The sequence below is a fragment of the Haplochromis burtoni genome, unplaced genomic scaffold (assembly GCF_018398535.1).
Source record: "Haplochromis burtoni strain Fernald_Lab_line unplaced genomic scaffold, NCSU_Asbu1 Contig_6, whole genome shotgun sequence".
Classification (NCBI taxonomy): Eukaryota; Metazoa; Chordata; class Actinopteri; order Cichliformes; family Cichlidae; genus Haplochromis; species Haplochromis burtoni.
Window position 1 is genome coordinate 4,454,525 of NW_024582367.1, and position 17,038 is coordinate 4,471,562.

The window sequence follows — 17,038 nt, forward strand, 5'->3', positions numbered from 1 at the left end:
GTATTTTGTCTCGCATCAATCATATCGTCAGTTATATCGTTATCGCAAATTTTCAAATATATATCGTGATAAATATTTTTGGCCATATCGCCCTGCTCTACTTGGTGCATTATCCTGCTGGAGACTGTTATTCCAGTACGTATGCTGTGATCGTAAAGGGATGGACGCGATCAGTAACAATACTATGGTGTTTAAATGCTACTCAGCTGGTACTAAGGAGCTTAAAGCGTTTAAGGAAAATATCCCACATGCCATTAAACCTCCAACACCAGCCTGAACCATTGATAAAAGCTAGATGGGTCCATGCTTTCATGTTGTTTACACCAAATTCTCACCCTGACGTCTGAATGTCACCGCAGAAGTCATCAGACCAGGCAGTGCTTTCCTATTGTTCAGTTCTGGTAAGCCGTGCAAATCGTGGCCTCAATTTCCTGTTCTTCGCTGGCAGGGGTGGTGCCTGCTGTGGTCTTCTGCTGCTGTAGCCGATCTGCTCCAAGGAAACAAGTGGTTGTTTGAGTGTCTGTTGCCTTCCTATCAGCTTGAAACAGTTTGGCCAATCTCCTCTGAGCTCTGGCATCCACAATGCATTTTCACGTATTTGCTGACAATGGTCTGCACACCTTGAGCGTGTTTGCGAGGGACAAAATGCTCCGTTTGACCTTCATACGGTTGTCTAAACTATGTCTACATGACTAAATACATTAAGTTGGTTAGATGTTTGCATTAACAAGCAGTTGAAGTGGCTTTTTTTGGGCATGTATCTAGTGCCACGCAGCAAATGCTACGATTTATGTGGGTGGTAGCACTGCAAGGGCAGACACAAGACTTAGTAAGTCTGTCATGCTTGTGCTCGGATATGACATTTTAGAGACGCGTCAGTTCACCTCTTTATCCTCCACCCGTCATTCCTCTCACCCGAGGAAGCTATTATTCTGTGTTGGGTGTGTGATAGTTAAAAGGATCTTTGGGCATTTGATGACACGGCAGCCTAGCAGACTCTGTCATGTAGTAACTGCTGATTACTGCTTACAATACAGTTCAAAGTGTGCGTCCCTGGGTGTGTACGTACATATTTGCTCAGGCTTTGACGTCTCCATTCATTTCTTTCAACACCTTATATGAGGTAACACTTTTTGTTTTCCCCTCACCTGGGAATCACAAAGGGATGGTGAAATCAAACTTGCTTTTTTATCATCTCTACACTATAATATCACTTGATTGCGTGTTGCTGTACATCGCAATAACCATTTTCTCTCTTTCTAGTCTCGCCCGTAAGCATCACTTTTTCATCCCACAAACAAAACTGGTGTAATCGCTCAATGTAGCCCCCATAACATAACTCTGCTTTGAAGGGGCTTCTGTAATTAAGGCTTTGTTGTCATAGACGTTCCCCTAAATTAATGCTCATGGCGGTTTGTGTTATAAGAGAGCTCATTTGATTGTTCAGATTTAATTCAGCAAAGAGTCTATCTGTGTCTGATTATGCGTGCCTACATGCTTCCAAAGCAAAAGATGTGAATGCATAAAAAAGGGCTTTTAACTGTAAAGGCTGCACCATTAATATAACCTTGTAGCGACTCATTCAAGCAGAAGGACGTAGCAGCTGCTGTGTTCCCATTCATTTTACACCCACTCAACTGTAATGAGTTTCAGAATGATAGACATCTAAAAAAGTACCCTTAGGTGGTTATACCCTATATGTGTGTGTGCATTACATGCAAAATGTATCAGATCCAGTGAATTAAACATTTAACATCTATAGGCTGGAATTGGTACTAATGATACCCGGTAATAGGGGTAATAATTGCTTACCATGAGACAGGGTGAGTAGGGGAAATATGGGTCTGATTTTCACCAGCATACAATCATAATGGCACTTTTTTAAATGTGTCATTGGGATTTTATTAATACTATTATTCAACATTATGGTTTTAATGATAGGTATTGACTTACAGTTTTTAACTTAACCATTGGTTTAGTGGCCCAGGGCTAGTAAAAAAAGTAATACTTGGCAAATTGATTGGCCATCTGCTGGCCCTCGGATAGTGATGGAGTTTCCATTTATCAGTTCACCTTTGAAGTAAGTTAACCTTGAATAGCAAGTAATTTTGAGAGACAGTGTTTTTACATTAAAGTATCACTAAAATACTTCAATATACCACCCATGGTTTAAATGAGAAGATTAGCAAGCGTTTTAGCTGATCCCATTCATGCCTCAGTTGTTTCACACAATGATCGCAGAACTAATTTAACAAGTAGCTTAACTAAGTTATTCTGTAGATGAACTATATGGTCATTGAGATAGCTTGGAGCAGAGTTGGAAAAAAAGGTGTTTATGTTGAACACAGCTTAATTTATTATCCATACTCTGTGCTCTTTAATGCTATTGTGTTTTGGGGTTTTTTCAAATTCAAATCAATTGTTGAGTCAGGCACAGTAGTTTCATATCTGGCCTTTTACTGTATGACACCTAATTAGTGACTGGTTGTCTCACGTGGACATACTGACAGAGATTTTTTGGGGGAAAAAACAGCATTTAAATTTGTTTAAAAGACTAAAATTGAATGCTGATGAGCAGATATACTGTCTGTTTGGTTAACCAGCTTTGTAGTTGTTGCAGCCAAGTGTTTATGCAGCATTCATTCTAGGGTTTCTTTATATTGTGTACCAGTTGACATGTTAAACCCCCTTTCCTACTAAAAATAAAAGCCTGTAAATTGACATTTGCTGATAATTCGATGACAGTTAGACAATTAGACACATTTTTGCAGTCATGATTTTAACATCTCCTTGAGAATCTGTGCTAGGGCTCATAGACTCTACAAGTTGTGTTGTGCCACATCCTGACAGGAAGAATATTTGTTGCTTTCACAGGACAGATAGTTGACAGCTCACTTCTAACCCATCAAGATGCTAACTGGTTGCTTTTCCACTTGAGAGGATAGTGAGGGAGATGAGGAGGCACAGATACAGAGACACAGTGAGAAGGGATGGGTCTCGGGGGTAAAGCTCTGGTAGTGGAGGAGGACAGACTCTGACAGGAACTTTGTTACCCTGTTTACACGCTCTCCTCCTATTTGCTCCAGCAAACAAGATTGTCACTCACGGATAAATAATTTAGTCCCGCTGCTTCTTGCCACTGTTTACTGTCAGATCCCTTGCATTGCGTGTATCTGCATATGTTCTGCCTCCAAATACACATAGTTCAGCTTTTTCCTATTGTGTTTCTTGTCGCTTTAGAGATGTCAAACTGAAAAGGGGGGGCTGCCAGATGTTATCTAAGACTGACAACCACAACTTTTTGTGGTTTATAAGCACGTATGTAGCAGTTGAGTTATGCTAAACATATTGACGCTGGTATGGCTAACTAGGTATAGCTGTCAAGCTATACACTGTACGGTGAATGTAGAGGCCTGGGTTCCAGCCCGGCCCTGTCTTTCCCCTGCTCTTCCTCTCACCTTTCTTGTCCTCTTTCCAAAGTTCTATTCCAACAAAGATAAAAAGAAATGTATAAACGACTAAAAAAAATATACATCCTGCCTTTTCTTCACAAATGTGACCAGTTTTAAGTTTTTCTTTAAAACCCGTATCATCTTCCACCACCTGAACTGAAATTTCATGTCCTTAAAGGGAATGCTATGGGTGAATAGGGAAGTACGGCTGTAAATAAAGGTCTATACCCAGCCTTGTCTTCTTCTCGTCCTCATTTTGATTTGAAAGGCTTGTTGAATGAACCTGTCTAGAGATGAAGAATGGATTTTACCACAGGTCACTGCCACAAATACAAATCTACCAGAGGCGGTGATGGCTTCTGTCATGTTTTAGAGAAGAGCAAGGGCTTTCATATGTGTCCGTTCCCTATTCTATTTTCCTAGCATGTATTTCTTCCAGATCGAGCCGTATCTGAGCCATATTGAAGCAGGCACACACACACACACACACGAACACCCATTCACACTCATTCCAGTCTTCCTGTGGTCAGACACAGCTGCGGACGAAAAATCTAAACACTCACATTCTCTCAAACATACACATGGTCATGCACATGTCTCTTTTTCAACTGCACCCGAACTGTTGAGAGGCTTTCAAACTGCATGTCATGTCAGTCACACCCTCACAGTTACTTCCAAATGCACACTGATGGCGGAAAGGACTGTTTATTTCTTTTTAAACAAGTGACCCCCCCCCCCCCCACACACACACACACACACACACACACACACACAGCCCAGTTCTATGAATTCAGCTTTCACTATTGTATTTTCCCACACTTTGTGAGACTGAATAGAAAGCAGTCAAGTGTGCCCAAAGTTAATGGTAATCAGAAACTGGACTGAAATACCCTCATTAGTAAGAATGTTAACTTATCAGGCTGAGACTAGAGATATGGCTGGCCTGCTTTCCAAAGGCATTCCTCTTGTTTGCATAGTTATGTGTACTGTAGAGTGAAAGTAAGGATCTCACCCAGCGTGGTCAATATCTAGTCCTGTGAGAAATTATACCAACCCCTTCCTACTTTTCTACTTGGAAAACTACTGGGAAATTCATCAAAGGATAGAGCCGTAAGTACAAGTTTAAGGATTTTACAGTGTATAATATTTTAATGATCTGAACGTATCACTAAAATCGCAAGTTTACTGATCTTGGGTGCTATGCACTCTTTCTGAAATCTGTTTGTGAGAGTGGATGCTTTAATCCCAAAGGTTTTCTCCTCTTCAACGTCTCCCCGCAAGAGTCAGTCTTGTAATCTGAGCCCTCCTTCACACTAGGAGGCACTGTGGCCTAGTCATAATACAGTGTAAAAGATGAAAATATTGATAGTTTATGACACGCAGGGAAAGTAAGATGAACTATGGCATCACTTCTAAACCCATATTCCCACAAAGCTGGGTCCTAGCAGTTTAAACCGGTCTCCTGCGCACAACAGAAATGGATAACTCATTCATCTTTAGTTGTGCAGCAAAAACTTTCCTTCTGGAGGCAAAGCAGCAGCTGTCAAACCCTCCTTTGATCAAATGAATTAGAAGAAAAACATGTATGAAAAATCCCCTGCATTTCCTTTCTTTCTTTCTTTTTGTTAAAGTTGCAGCACTCCATCCTTCTTCATGCTCCAGGCACTGAGTACAGCATGCCTCTGCCCTGCAGTAAGATTTCCCAGATCCTGCCCATATCTTCACAGGCAACGGGACTGATTATCGGCAGGGCAGAGGTAATGCAGCTCTGCCCGGCATTAATTGGCTGATTAACATGGGGACAGTTTAGCGCTTCACTGTCCCACACTCGGCCCATTAATCAAGAGGGATGCTGTGCCAGCTGAACCGCTGCCAGCAGCTCCACACAGACCACTATAAAGAGAGCTGGAAGAGGTGTGGGTTCAGCACACAGCTGAAAGGGAGACGTGATCCACGCTTTGGCCAGACAGAGTACTGCAGTCTTTAAAGTGGTGCGTGGGAAGAGACTACGCTATACAGCAGCACTGAGTGCGGCTGGATTTCAGAAAGCTAAGAATTATGGGATGTTTCATTTGGGGTAGTTGCATGCTGTTAGAAGGCTAAAGCTAATAGTCTAATTCTGAACACATACGTGTAACGAGGGAAAGCAATCAGAGCTTTTTGTTTTTAATCAGACAAGCTCGTCTAGCGCCATTGATCACATGAAGAGCCTCAGACACATCTGCCAGCTGTTCATATGCAGCATTCCAGACTCCGGAAGACATTTTTATCTTTCCCTTTCACTGCAGATAGTGTGATCTAAATACTGCTATATACAGAAATGGAGTAAGGGAGATGCCCTAAGGTGACGCAAATATTAAAAGTGCTGCGCTTCTCAAGCAGTTTTTTTTTTTTTTTTTTTTTTAGCATTAAAGAAAATCCTGCATTTACATTTTCTGGAAACAAATCTTTTCTCTAGCTGAACATGTGTAGCTGAATTCATATTAGGACAGTTGTCTCTTGTGGTGTGTCTCCTTTGCCACCTCGGGCTGTGGCTCAGGAAGTAGAGCAGGTTATCTACTAATCGGAAGGTTGGTGGTTTGATCTTTGGCTGATGCAGTCTGCATGCATAAAGTATCCTTGGGCAAGACACTGAACTCCAAGTATGAATGTGTGTGAATGTTGGAAAGAAAGCGCTTAGATAGAAGTGCTTGTGTGAATGGTGAATGGCATGTTGTATAAAGCACTTGGAGTGCTCAAGTAGAGTAGAAAAGTGCTATATATAAGAATCATTTCATTTACCTTTTTTTTCCAACCACTTATAAACCACCAACAACCCATCTGTATCGAGGCTTTGCTGTCCTCACAGACATTCACAAAGGGCTCATCTTTGCAGTACTAATAAGTACTTTGGCAGTGTATAACAGGTTTTTCAGGGAAGCAGTGTAAAATTAGAGCATTACTCAAATAGTTCCAAGCCACTTTATTTGCCTCTCAGTTGCATTTTTTGCGACAGCACAGCTCATTCGCTAGAAGTGGAAACCCCTTGAAATAACCTTGATCTTCCATACCATTGTTTAGTGTTGTGACTAGTCAGGTCGCATGCCCTGTCTGTTTTTTTCTTTTCTTTCATTTGACTTCCAAACATCACGAACGTCTGCCAGAAACATTGAATTGACTTCTGAGGAAAGCTTAATCTATGTAAATCTTTGGCTGCTTGTTTGTCAAGTGGCTGATCAGAGACAGTTCACAGTTGGTGCTGAAAGGGCTTTTAAAAGCTCTGATGCTTTTCTCTTTTTTTTTTTTATTTTAAAGTAGACTTGGCTCGCATGCAGCGGAGCACCACCCACCCCTGTGGATGTTTGACTCTGCTATTCAACTGCAGTGCGCAAACAGGTGACAGTCTTGACAAGTGATGACTTGCGATTGTTGGGCTTACCCGTGCACCTGGGTTTTTTTCGCCAGAACAAGAGAGGGAGACGCTGTTGATGGCCAGCTGATGTTTCTGTGAGCCAAAGTCATACAGCTGCTTAGTTGTGTCTTTTCCCCCTGTGTCTGTGTTTAGCCACACTTTTGCCTCCTGAGTAAACAGAGTGTACTTACTGTAGCACTCCTCTCTTAACCATCGCTGCACTTCCTATTGTTGTTTTTGCTTTCAGATCAGAGATGTGTAAGTGGTCAGTTAACATCTAAATTTGTCCTCTGTTGTTCATTCTTCTTAATTGTTTTACAGGCCAACTTCATGAAAGGATTTTTTTTTTTTGCACATTTTGTTAAACTATGGCCTTAAATTATGCTGCCTGAGTGTTTAAATTACAGTCATCAAACAGATACACTTCTGCACAAGAATAGGAAATGCCTCCCCCAAGCCTGTTATCAATTGAGCCCTGGTGGTTGGCGGTGGATCACGTTCTGTCTTTGATAGCTCAAAGGATCTGGCAGCTGAACACCCCCTCTCCTTTGCCTTTTTTCTCTTTGGTCTCTCCTGCTCTCCATCCTCATCGTCTGGCAGATAATTGTCCCTACAGTTAGGGGTTTTGTGTGTGCGTGTGCGTTCATAATTGAAAGCAGCACTCATGTCCATAGCTTCCGGTCCTACACCAGTCTTTTATTGTATATCCCTAAGCTGATCCATAGGGTTGGAAATGTTGTCAGTTTAGTCATTTCTTTAGCTGGAGCTAAAGATGCAGTTTGTTTGTTGCAGCTACGCAGATTATTATAAATGGCCTATTTTCCTACACTGTTCAGCATTGTCAGGAAATGAATGATGAGTGAGCGCTCTTAAAATAAACAGAAACCATCCGTTTCAATTAGACGTCATAGTGTATCAGTTAGTGATGTGAGCAGAGCTGCATGAGGTTAAAAACAAACAAAAAAATCCCCCAAAAACTCAAAGATCTGTTTATATCTTCTTCTGAGGCATTGTCCACATGCATCACAGCTCAAAATGTACTTTATGCATTAGCATATTGCTCATACCAAAAATAAAAAGAGGCTATCAAAGTCCTTTCCAAACCTTGTCACAACAATCAACACTCTTCTTTTCACTTTTTTTTTTTTTAATCTGGGGGGCATACATTTTTATTCAAAGCAGGGTATTTTTATATATCTCGCCACTAAACACATTTTTATTTTTAAATATAAACCTTACTCTGGTCTTAAAGTGGAGTTTGAAATGGTTTCTAAATGCTATAACCGTCATCCACAGTCAGTTAATTACACAATCAAGGTCTCGGTGTAGTTGAAGACCTGTCAACAATTACAAATCATTACAAACTCGGGACCTACCTGTAGCAGCACACGCGCAAACACACAAAACACAACTGGCCCAGTTATTTTAATGCCACCACTGTAACACATGGCGATGTTGGGCGGAAATAATGACATGGGTTGTGAAGGCCGCTAATGCGAACCAGATGAGGCAATTCGACTTAAAAGGCAGAGAGGGAGGAACACGAGCAGGACTGGACAAACTGTGAAATGACAACACGGCTCACGGAACAGGATCGGCCGTGTGACATTTACGTATCAGTCTCTGCAAATGCACACGACAGCATGATCCAAGCAACGGGAGAGAGATAATTTACTTCACTTCATATGTACAGTACAGGTGTGTTGTTACGCCTGTGGCTGAACAAAAGACAGTCCTGTTGTGCACAGAATTTGTGCTTTTTTTTTTCTTTTTTTAAACCATGTGGGATGATGTTATTGGAAACTAAGTGGGTCCTTTTTATGTGAGCAGTGTTGCAGTGAGCTTGGCCCTGGGCCTGCCTGAGGCCAGCTTCAGTCCTGTTATGTTCTAGCCTGGCCGCAAAGTGCATTTCTCTCTCATGCGGCCCCTGACCTCCTGACGCATTTCCTGACCCAGGAAATAGAATTAACACCTTGGCCTGGGCCTTCGGGTCCTACAGCAGCATACGCAGCTGTGCCATAGCCTAGTACAGTCCAAAACCAAGCAGACCAGTAAAGCTGAAACAAAGATGGAAAACAGAAGACAGAAGTTTTCTTTTGAGTGCATGAAGATGGATTATTATTAATTATAGGCTCAGTTTCCCAGACATGGATTAAGCATAGTCCAAGTCCCTTTTTTTGAGTTTCAGACTAGGCCTAATCCAAGTGTAAGAAACTTGTTCTTGACTGTTAAACGTTTTTATTGGACAGTTTTATTGCATTGCAATTTTAGCAGTAACTGCATCCAAATAAGGAGCTAAACTTTACCCTCAGTTCCAGTTTTGTTCTTTTATCTTGAGATGGGATGTAAAATTGTGACTAAAGAATAGCTGTATCATGTGCAAACAGGCGAAATTAAGTACTTGTATTATATTGTACTATTTGAAATGTGTGTAGCATTTCGCAGCCCTCATCTGAATGGCTTAGTGTGCCTCCCAACACCAAACATAGTGCAAACTGATGTAAGGGGACCACAAAGATGTTTGATCTTTCCATCAGTGTTTTTTACTCCAAATTACAGTCGTCTATTATGAGAGATCTTCTGTATCAGAGATTGATGGTGTGGCCACTCCCTAATGATATTAGAAAAGAAAATCTATATGATACCAAGGGTGGCACATTCCTCCAATGTTTTTTATGATATGATTTTAATGACTGCAGTAAATTTGGTAACTGGGGTTTAAGATGAGAAAAGTGGATTATCTGTTTATTAGATATTTTATGTGAAACATATATCAGGAGAGATGGACGTCGATATTCCATAGTTCACATGCTTTATCTGCTTTTTTCGTTAGTCAGATGCTTTATCAGACAAGAAACGCACACGTATGTTCATTTTCTCACTTGCACACAGATACGCGCACACACAGATTAGCCAGTTCCTGCATTTAAGCACCCCATATGTTTGCGTTTTAGTCACACATTGCCAATCTCATGGGAGCACTTTGAAGCTTACTCCTCCAGAGCAGATCATAAAACAGGAGTATAAGTAGTTTTTCACATAGTTGTATCCCAGAACACTCCCACCACTACCACCTCCCACCCAACAGCTAGCTCACTGCCTCCACCTTCCACCTCCAGTCCATTTACTCTTAAAATGCAGTGTGAGCTTTCGATTCAGAGAGTTGCTATGACCGTACATAAAGCGGGTCCCATCATATCGGTTCTGTTCCTATGCTGCAGTAGAAAAGCTCACATTGGCAGTAATAGTGAAAGTCTCCCATGTTTGCTCTATGAGGCACACTATATTATGTACATTTCTGTGAAAGCTTAACCAGTATGGGGTTTAGGCTTTTTTTTCTCCTTTTTGCATCTGCACAATGTTTGAATTAAAAAACAAATAAAAACATGTTTGTCTGGGTCTCAGCCCAACCTTTGCATCTCAACAATATATTGAAAACTCATTTTAATTTGACAAACTGTATCTTTTGAATTGCAGTGTAGAAAGTGTGCAAGAATTTACCTTAAAAATTTTGCAAAAGTTCTCATTTCATAGACTGATAAATATTCTCCGCTGCATGCCGTACAGAAGATAATGTCTCACAGGACAGCTCCTCCTTGTTTCTTCTTGTCTGGTGTCTTGTATCTGGAACTTGACTGTCACTTTCCTACACTAACCCACTTGTTCTTCTGTCTCCACAGTACTTCGAGGTGCCCTTTGACTCCAACATGAACAGAACAAAGAACCGTCCGCTCGTCAGAGGACAGATCAGGTAATATTTTCCTTCCTGCATATTAAACACTGTAAGATTGATTTGGTATAGAACTACCATCGGTACGTTTTATCCTTTTAGAAAGACTGTAAAACAAATTGCCAGAGAATGCACATGAGGAGTGAAGTGCACCAGCGCACCACGAGTTTGGGTTGAGTTTAGTGCAGCGACACTGTGTGACAGCTGCTCAGCCACCCTGACTAACTCTTGTACATCTCACTGGGTGAAAGACAAAGTGTGTTACTGTTTTCTTGCTCACTGACCTGATCCTTACCTTGTGCCTTAGCTGGATACTTTTCCTGGGGTGAAACGTGATCTAGCAGCTTGTGATGTCAGAGCCTCTGCGCACTTGCAGGCGATATGATGATTACTGCTTAAATAAAACAGTAGCACATATTAATTTACACCTTTCAGTTCCAGCTTTCCTTTTTGAGTTATTGTGGTGTTGAACCAGAGCAATAGCTGTTTTGTAGAGAGACCTTAGCTGCCAGGAAGAGAAATGCATGCCAGCACTGATGAGCCTCTGCTCTCCACCTGTCAGGTGTAATTTGAACTTGTCAGCAGGTTGGAAAGGAGGGTGATGAGGTTGAGATGAGGTGTAGGTTACCTAACCACCCTCACTGTGCTACCTCTGCTCTTTAGATATCAGATAACCTCTGTTTTGGTGCTCAGTGAACTATGTGGATTGCCACGCTCCTACAAATCTTACTCAGTGACTGGATATGCTGGTCTCTGCTTGCCCCTTTTGAAAGACTAGCACCTTTAAGCAGCAGGCAAACACATGGATTTTCACTGATGCATAAACCCAAACAGACTACAGGTCTTCTTCAACCATTATCATTGCCAGGAAATTGCCTCATTTGCCGTTCATTCTTACAGGATGAACAGCTCCCCAAGAAATAAAGCAACCTGTTGATGTGCAGCTCTCTAAATATAGACTGAATGTCCACACGATCTTTTTTTTTTGTTTAACTAAAGATTCTGTTAGTACCATGACTGTTTCTTCACCCACACCACAGCTATCTCATCCCAGTTTAAGGAATTCTCCATTGACATGCTGTTTAAAAGTGTACTGGTGCTGCTGAGGTGGTTATTGGAAGTGCTCTCCCTCTGTCTAAACACAGCCTCTCTTCTCTGGCTTTTAGCCTTCGTTTGACAAGAGGAGGTGTACGTCTGTCTCTGAGATTCACAAAATAGCTGCATCTCTTGCTCATTGTTTCTAGCACGTCTCCCTTCTCCTCATTCACACATACAATCTCGTGTGGAGACAGAGAGCAGATTGCAGGCCGGACTATCCTGTCAAACAAGCCATCAGGAAGCCACATTTTACACATCTCTGTGTTGCCTTTAGGAAAGCGCTTTGTATGAGTTAAATTGTGTTACCCAGCTTTGTTTGTCCTTACTGCAAAACCTGCTCCGCCTAGTGTGATGTCAGTGTTGGATGTAGTTTGTTGTGTTACATCAGGACAATACTAGTATATCATCTTTCCCACCTTTTTTTTTTCTTTTTGGAAATGTGAATGACAGTCACCCTCTCTTAGTTGTGGTCTTGTCAAATTTGAGGCTTCCAGATGTGGTGAGACAGCAGATCATTTTGAGTATCTCTAAGGAGAGCAATTCAGATTGCAACTGTTACAACCAGAGTTGGTTACAGTGTGGAAATCAGCACATACTTAAGTCAGAGTGGGATTTCAGAGTTTCAAAGTTTTAATGGATCTGAGACTACTTATTTATTTATTTATTTAGGACAGTGCATGTTAATGAACATAAATGTAAAAAAAAATTACATGAATGTAAACATACCAGATTATAGCCAAGGGCTAATTTCCATCTGTTGTCCTTAAGCATAAAAATTAGACATAATAATTCATAAAAATTCATCATTCATTCATAATAAAAACTCCATCACCAAACGTACACATACACACCATTCTGTTCCCAAATAAAACATTAAAACTATACAACTCCTACATGATCACACACTTGATTTGTCCATAACCAGTTTTTAACCTTTGCCTTAAACAAATTGAGTGTAGAGCATTCTCTAATGGGTTGAGGAAGACTGTTCCACAGATGGCCTCCCTTAACAGAGAGGACGTTCTGCCCAAATGCTGTCCGTCTGTGGGGTATAAACAAGTCTCCTCGGATTGAAGCTCGAGTGGTCCTGTCTGAGCTTTCTTTATGCCTAATGAACTGCTTTAGTGGTGGTGGAGCAAGGGAGTGTAAGACTTTATATATTAAACTCACTCTTTTAAGTTCCACTAAGTTATTGAAGTTCAGTAATTTATGTTTTTTAACACATGACAGTGGTGGTGGGAAGTCTGTTTTTTGTCAAGTAGTTTTAAACTTCTTTTATAAATGTTTTCAATAGTTTTAAGTGTTGTTGGGCAAGCAAGTGACCAGGACGTCAAACAATACTTAGTAGCTTTTATAAAGCCATCAATGCATCTCAGTTTTACCAACAGATTTTAACAAACAACTATTTCAGTAACGTGAACTAAACTTTGAGTAATTTAATCATATTTACAGAACAGTATAGAGTATTACATATATTTAAATGCTAGTAAAATGCAAGGTAACTGAAGCGTAGTCACCCTCAGTGCTTTTTCAACTAAATATTCAGTTTTTGTGTGTAAATTTCAACAAAACGAGTAAGAAAAACAGGTTTTGAATGTTTTCTTGAGATTTTTGTGGCAGATTTCATGTCAGTGGATCAGTAGGCTGTTTTTAGTAATATGTGAGTGGTGTTGAGTCTTAGAAGGTTCCATAAATCTGTATTCAGTTTCCAGTTTTACACCAGTCCCTCAAGCCGCTTTATTTCTGGTCAGGCTTGAATAGAGAAGGTTTGCTTTCCACAGTTTACTTTGCGCTCTCTGACCGTTTGAGTGCTTCACAGATTACAGGGCTTTAAGTAGATTCATCTTGTTTCTTCAACCTTATGGGTGTTTTACATTTGGATCCATGACCTTGATTGTGGTCTAACCAAAAGGAAACCTGTTGGGCTTTCTGTATTGACATTAAGAGCCTGACGTTATGACTGCGGCTGTGTCGAGCTGTAAGCAAAGGACACTAAACCCACCTCAGGCCATGTGACCCACTCCCTTCCCTGACCCCCACTGAGCCAGCCCAGAGCCAGGCTGTCAGCTGCCCAAAGCCAGCCTGCACGGCCCCATCTCAGCCCACATAAAAAAGACATAACACCACTAATCACATTAATGCTCCAATCCCCTTGTATGGCCACACCACCAAAATAAAAGCCCCGTTTGCTTTCTGAAGAAAAAGGCCTGCGTTTGGTCAAGATTTTAATCTCCTCCCTCTTTAATTTATGAAGCATTTACTGGTGAATTTGAACCAGACGTTGCCATCGCTGCTTTCAGTTAAAGATGAGGGGTGAAGGAAGAGGAGGAGGAAGCCTTCATCCAGCTAAAAGCCTGAGCCACAGTGGTTTCCTTCAGCTAGTTTTGATCTCTGGTGCGTGCACATGCTCTTCATCTTGCGGCGCTACTTTTATCCCTGACAAACTCTTATCAGATGAGTGTCCTCCACGCCTCCCGTTTTGAGACTCAGCCATGCTCGGCTGCTGACTGCTGGCCCCCACGGGTCTGCGTGTGTCTGTACTGAACATTTGAAGCTCTTATTGTCTTATCTGGTGTCTGTTAGAAAGACCTAGGAAACATTATCAGCACACTGTTCCCATGCTTTCACCTGAGCTTTGTCTAGTCGATATAGCTGACTCCCTCTCTGTTTGTCTCCCTTCCTTATATCAGCCCCCTCCACGCAGTGTCCTTTGCTCTGGCCTGTGGAGTGCCAGGAGTCGCTCTGCTCACGCTGGCAGTAAACCCCTTGACAGGCTTCCTGGGCGCCCTCAACATCTTTCTCTACACCTGTTGCTACACACCGCTCAAGAGACTCAGCATCACCAACACGTGGGTGGGTGCCGTTGTGGGGGCGATACCTCCTGTGATGGGCTGGACTGCGGCCACAGGTTGTCTGGAGCCAGGTATGAATGTAGCATTGTACTGTTCTGAGCTTCTTACATATTTAGCCTTCTTAAATAACACCCATATTATCATTTTTAAGGTGCTGTTATTACAACCTTTCCCATAGGTGTTCAGTTGGGGTGAAATCTGGAGACTCCAGAAGAAGCCCAGAAAATATGATTCACATAGTTGTAATATTCAAAATTACACTGTTATGTCCCCGAATGAAGGGACGCGTTGCAAGCCTGGTAGAGACCACTCCTCTCTGCAGATATTTCATCACGTATTGATTTGTCAGCCGACATGCTCTAACAGCATAAGCGAGTCTTCTGATCCCGTCACTTAGTCGGGGTCAAAGGTTGCATCTGTATTTTTAATACTAGTGTAGACATTTTGAAGTTAGTTGTAGGAAAACCTGCAGCTTGAATAGATTTATCAAACACAGATGCCAAATATCTGCTGCACACACAGCTCTTCAAATGTGATTTCGATTTACTGCAGATCTCTGTTTTATATCATTGTAAATCAAATATGTTCTGGTTTTAGACAGTTAAACAGGATGGAACAAGTCATTTGAAAACGTATAATGCCCCCCCCCCATTATGGGACATTTGATATAACTAAATAATTAATCGAGGGATTATTAAAAGATTAATTGCAGGCTTACTGCACAATGAAACCCATACTGCGCCTCAGTATTACTGTCATAATATCACTTTTCACTTGTGCCAAACTGTGATGCGATACAAACCCAGCATGTTATTCCAAACTAAAGGCGCGTGCTGTTTCGTGTCTTCAGCCAGTCTGTAGGAAAAAAGGCTGCATATACAGTACACAGACATGGCTTCCCGGACTGCCGTCTTCTAAGTTTTTTAGTCGTGACAAAATTATAGCTTCACTTACATCCATTTAAACCAGAATGCCCCAAAACAACAGATTTGAGCTTCTGAAATATAGCTTTTTGCTAGTTTTCCTTCATAATACTAATAACATTACATGAACTACATAAATCTTGATGAAAATAATTATTTGTTGCAGTAGGTAATTTGATCATGTGGCTGTGCTCTTGTGCTAACTTATTTTAGTGTGAGACCGGGCCTGATTTTAAAGCACATAAAGCTCGATTTACATAATCCCCAGGGCCCCTGCAGCATTATTAGTGCTTTTGTTTGTGTGGAGTTTAAATGCAAAGTGTCAAATGAATTTGGTATTAAATGAAGATGTTGGAAAGATGGAACCCGAGCAGGTTATTCAGCATGTTTGGTGACACATCAAGTGTTCGGTTATGACATCTGTGTGAGATGTGGCATTATGTTGCTGCTCTGTTGTCTTAGAAATGTTCGTCTTCACATTTGTTCTACTTATTGGGTTTTTTTCTGTCTTTTTACTTTTAGTTTGAAGTAATTCATCATGAAGTAATAAATAGGCCAGAGTTATTTAAGGGGTTACGTGACCTCTCAAAGTAAAGTGCACTCATTTCCGTTCATAGTCATACCAAAGGTGTGTTGCTCTCTTTTATTACGGGACTTAACCTCATAGAGAGAATTAGTATTGTACTGTGTTTGGTGCTGAGAAAGCACAAAGACCCACAGGTCTGTTTTTTATGTTTTGTTTTTTTTTTTTTAAACACTTGTGCAGGATGTAAAATACAAGCCACTACCGCTAAAACAAAGTCTTGTGGCGAGGGAATTAGATCAAGTATTTTCCCTTCCTGTAAGTTTGTGCACTTCTTCTTCTGGTTTGACTCACTAATTATGACGAAATGGAATAATACTTATGAGAAAAGCTGCCTCTAAGCAGAAAAAGAAAACACTTTTGTTCTCTTTTATTAACCGTTAGCTTCGTTTCTGTTTTAGAAGTAGGCCTGAATGTTTGTTTTCTTGTAAATGAGAATTGTATTTATTTATTTATATATTTTAAGCAAAAGCCATTAAAAAATAATACAGTACTGGTTTGGACCCATTTTTGCTTTTAGGCCTTTAGACATGCTCAGCAATAATACTAAGGTAGGCCATAGCATTTAAACTATTCTCACTTAGTAGTAAAGGGGTTCAAAGTGTGCCAAGCAAATATCCCCACACCATGACACCACCACCAGTCTAGCTGAAATAAGGGCGGATTTATGGTTTCATTCCAAATTGTGACCCAATCATCTAAATGTCACAACAGTAATTGGGACTCATCAGACCAGGCAACATTTTCCGGTCTTCTGATGTCCAGTTTTGATGAGCCCGTTTGAACTGTAGTCTCAGTTTCCGGTTCTTAGCTGACAGGAGTAGCACCCGGTGTTTTGGAAGTACATTTAGGTGTACCTAATAAAGTGCATGGAAGTACTGTCTCTTATCGCTTTTTTAAGATTAAAAATATGTGGTTTTATTTTACACCTTGACCACAATTGAGTAATCTGAGTGTGAATTAAATAAGCACCGCATCAGTTAAACATTCATGTCTCTCTCTCTCTCAC

At 41.0% G+C, this 17,038-nt stretch overlaps 1 protein-coding gene across 1 annotated transcript in view; it reads left to right on the forward strand.

Annotated features, from left to right (window-relative positions):
* LOC102301473 (protoheme IX farnesyltransferase, mitochondrial) overlaps positions 1 to 17,038 on the forward strand; it is a 42,374-nt gene that overhangs the window by 24,242 nt on the left and 1,094 nt on the right. Inside the window, exons 5-6 of the mRNA XM_005913555.2 lie at positions 10,524 to 10,594; positions 14,362 to 14,594. Coding sequence (XP_005913617.1) covers positions 10,524 to 10,594; positions 14,362 to 14,594 — 304 coding nt within the window. The remainder of the gene's footprint in view (positions 1 to 10,523; positions 10,595 to 14,361; positions 14,595 to 17,038) is intronic.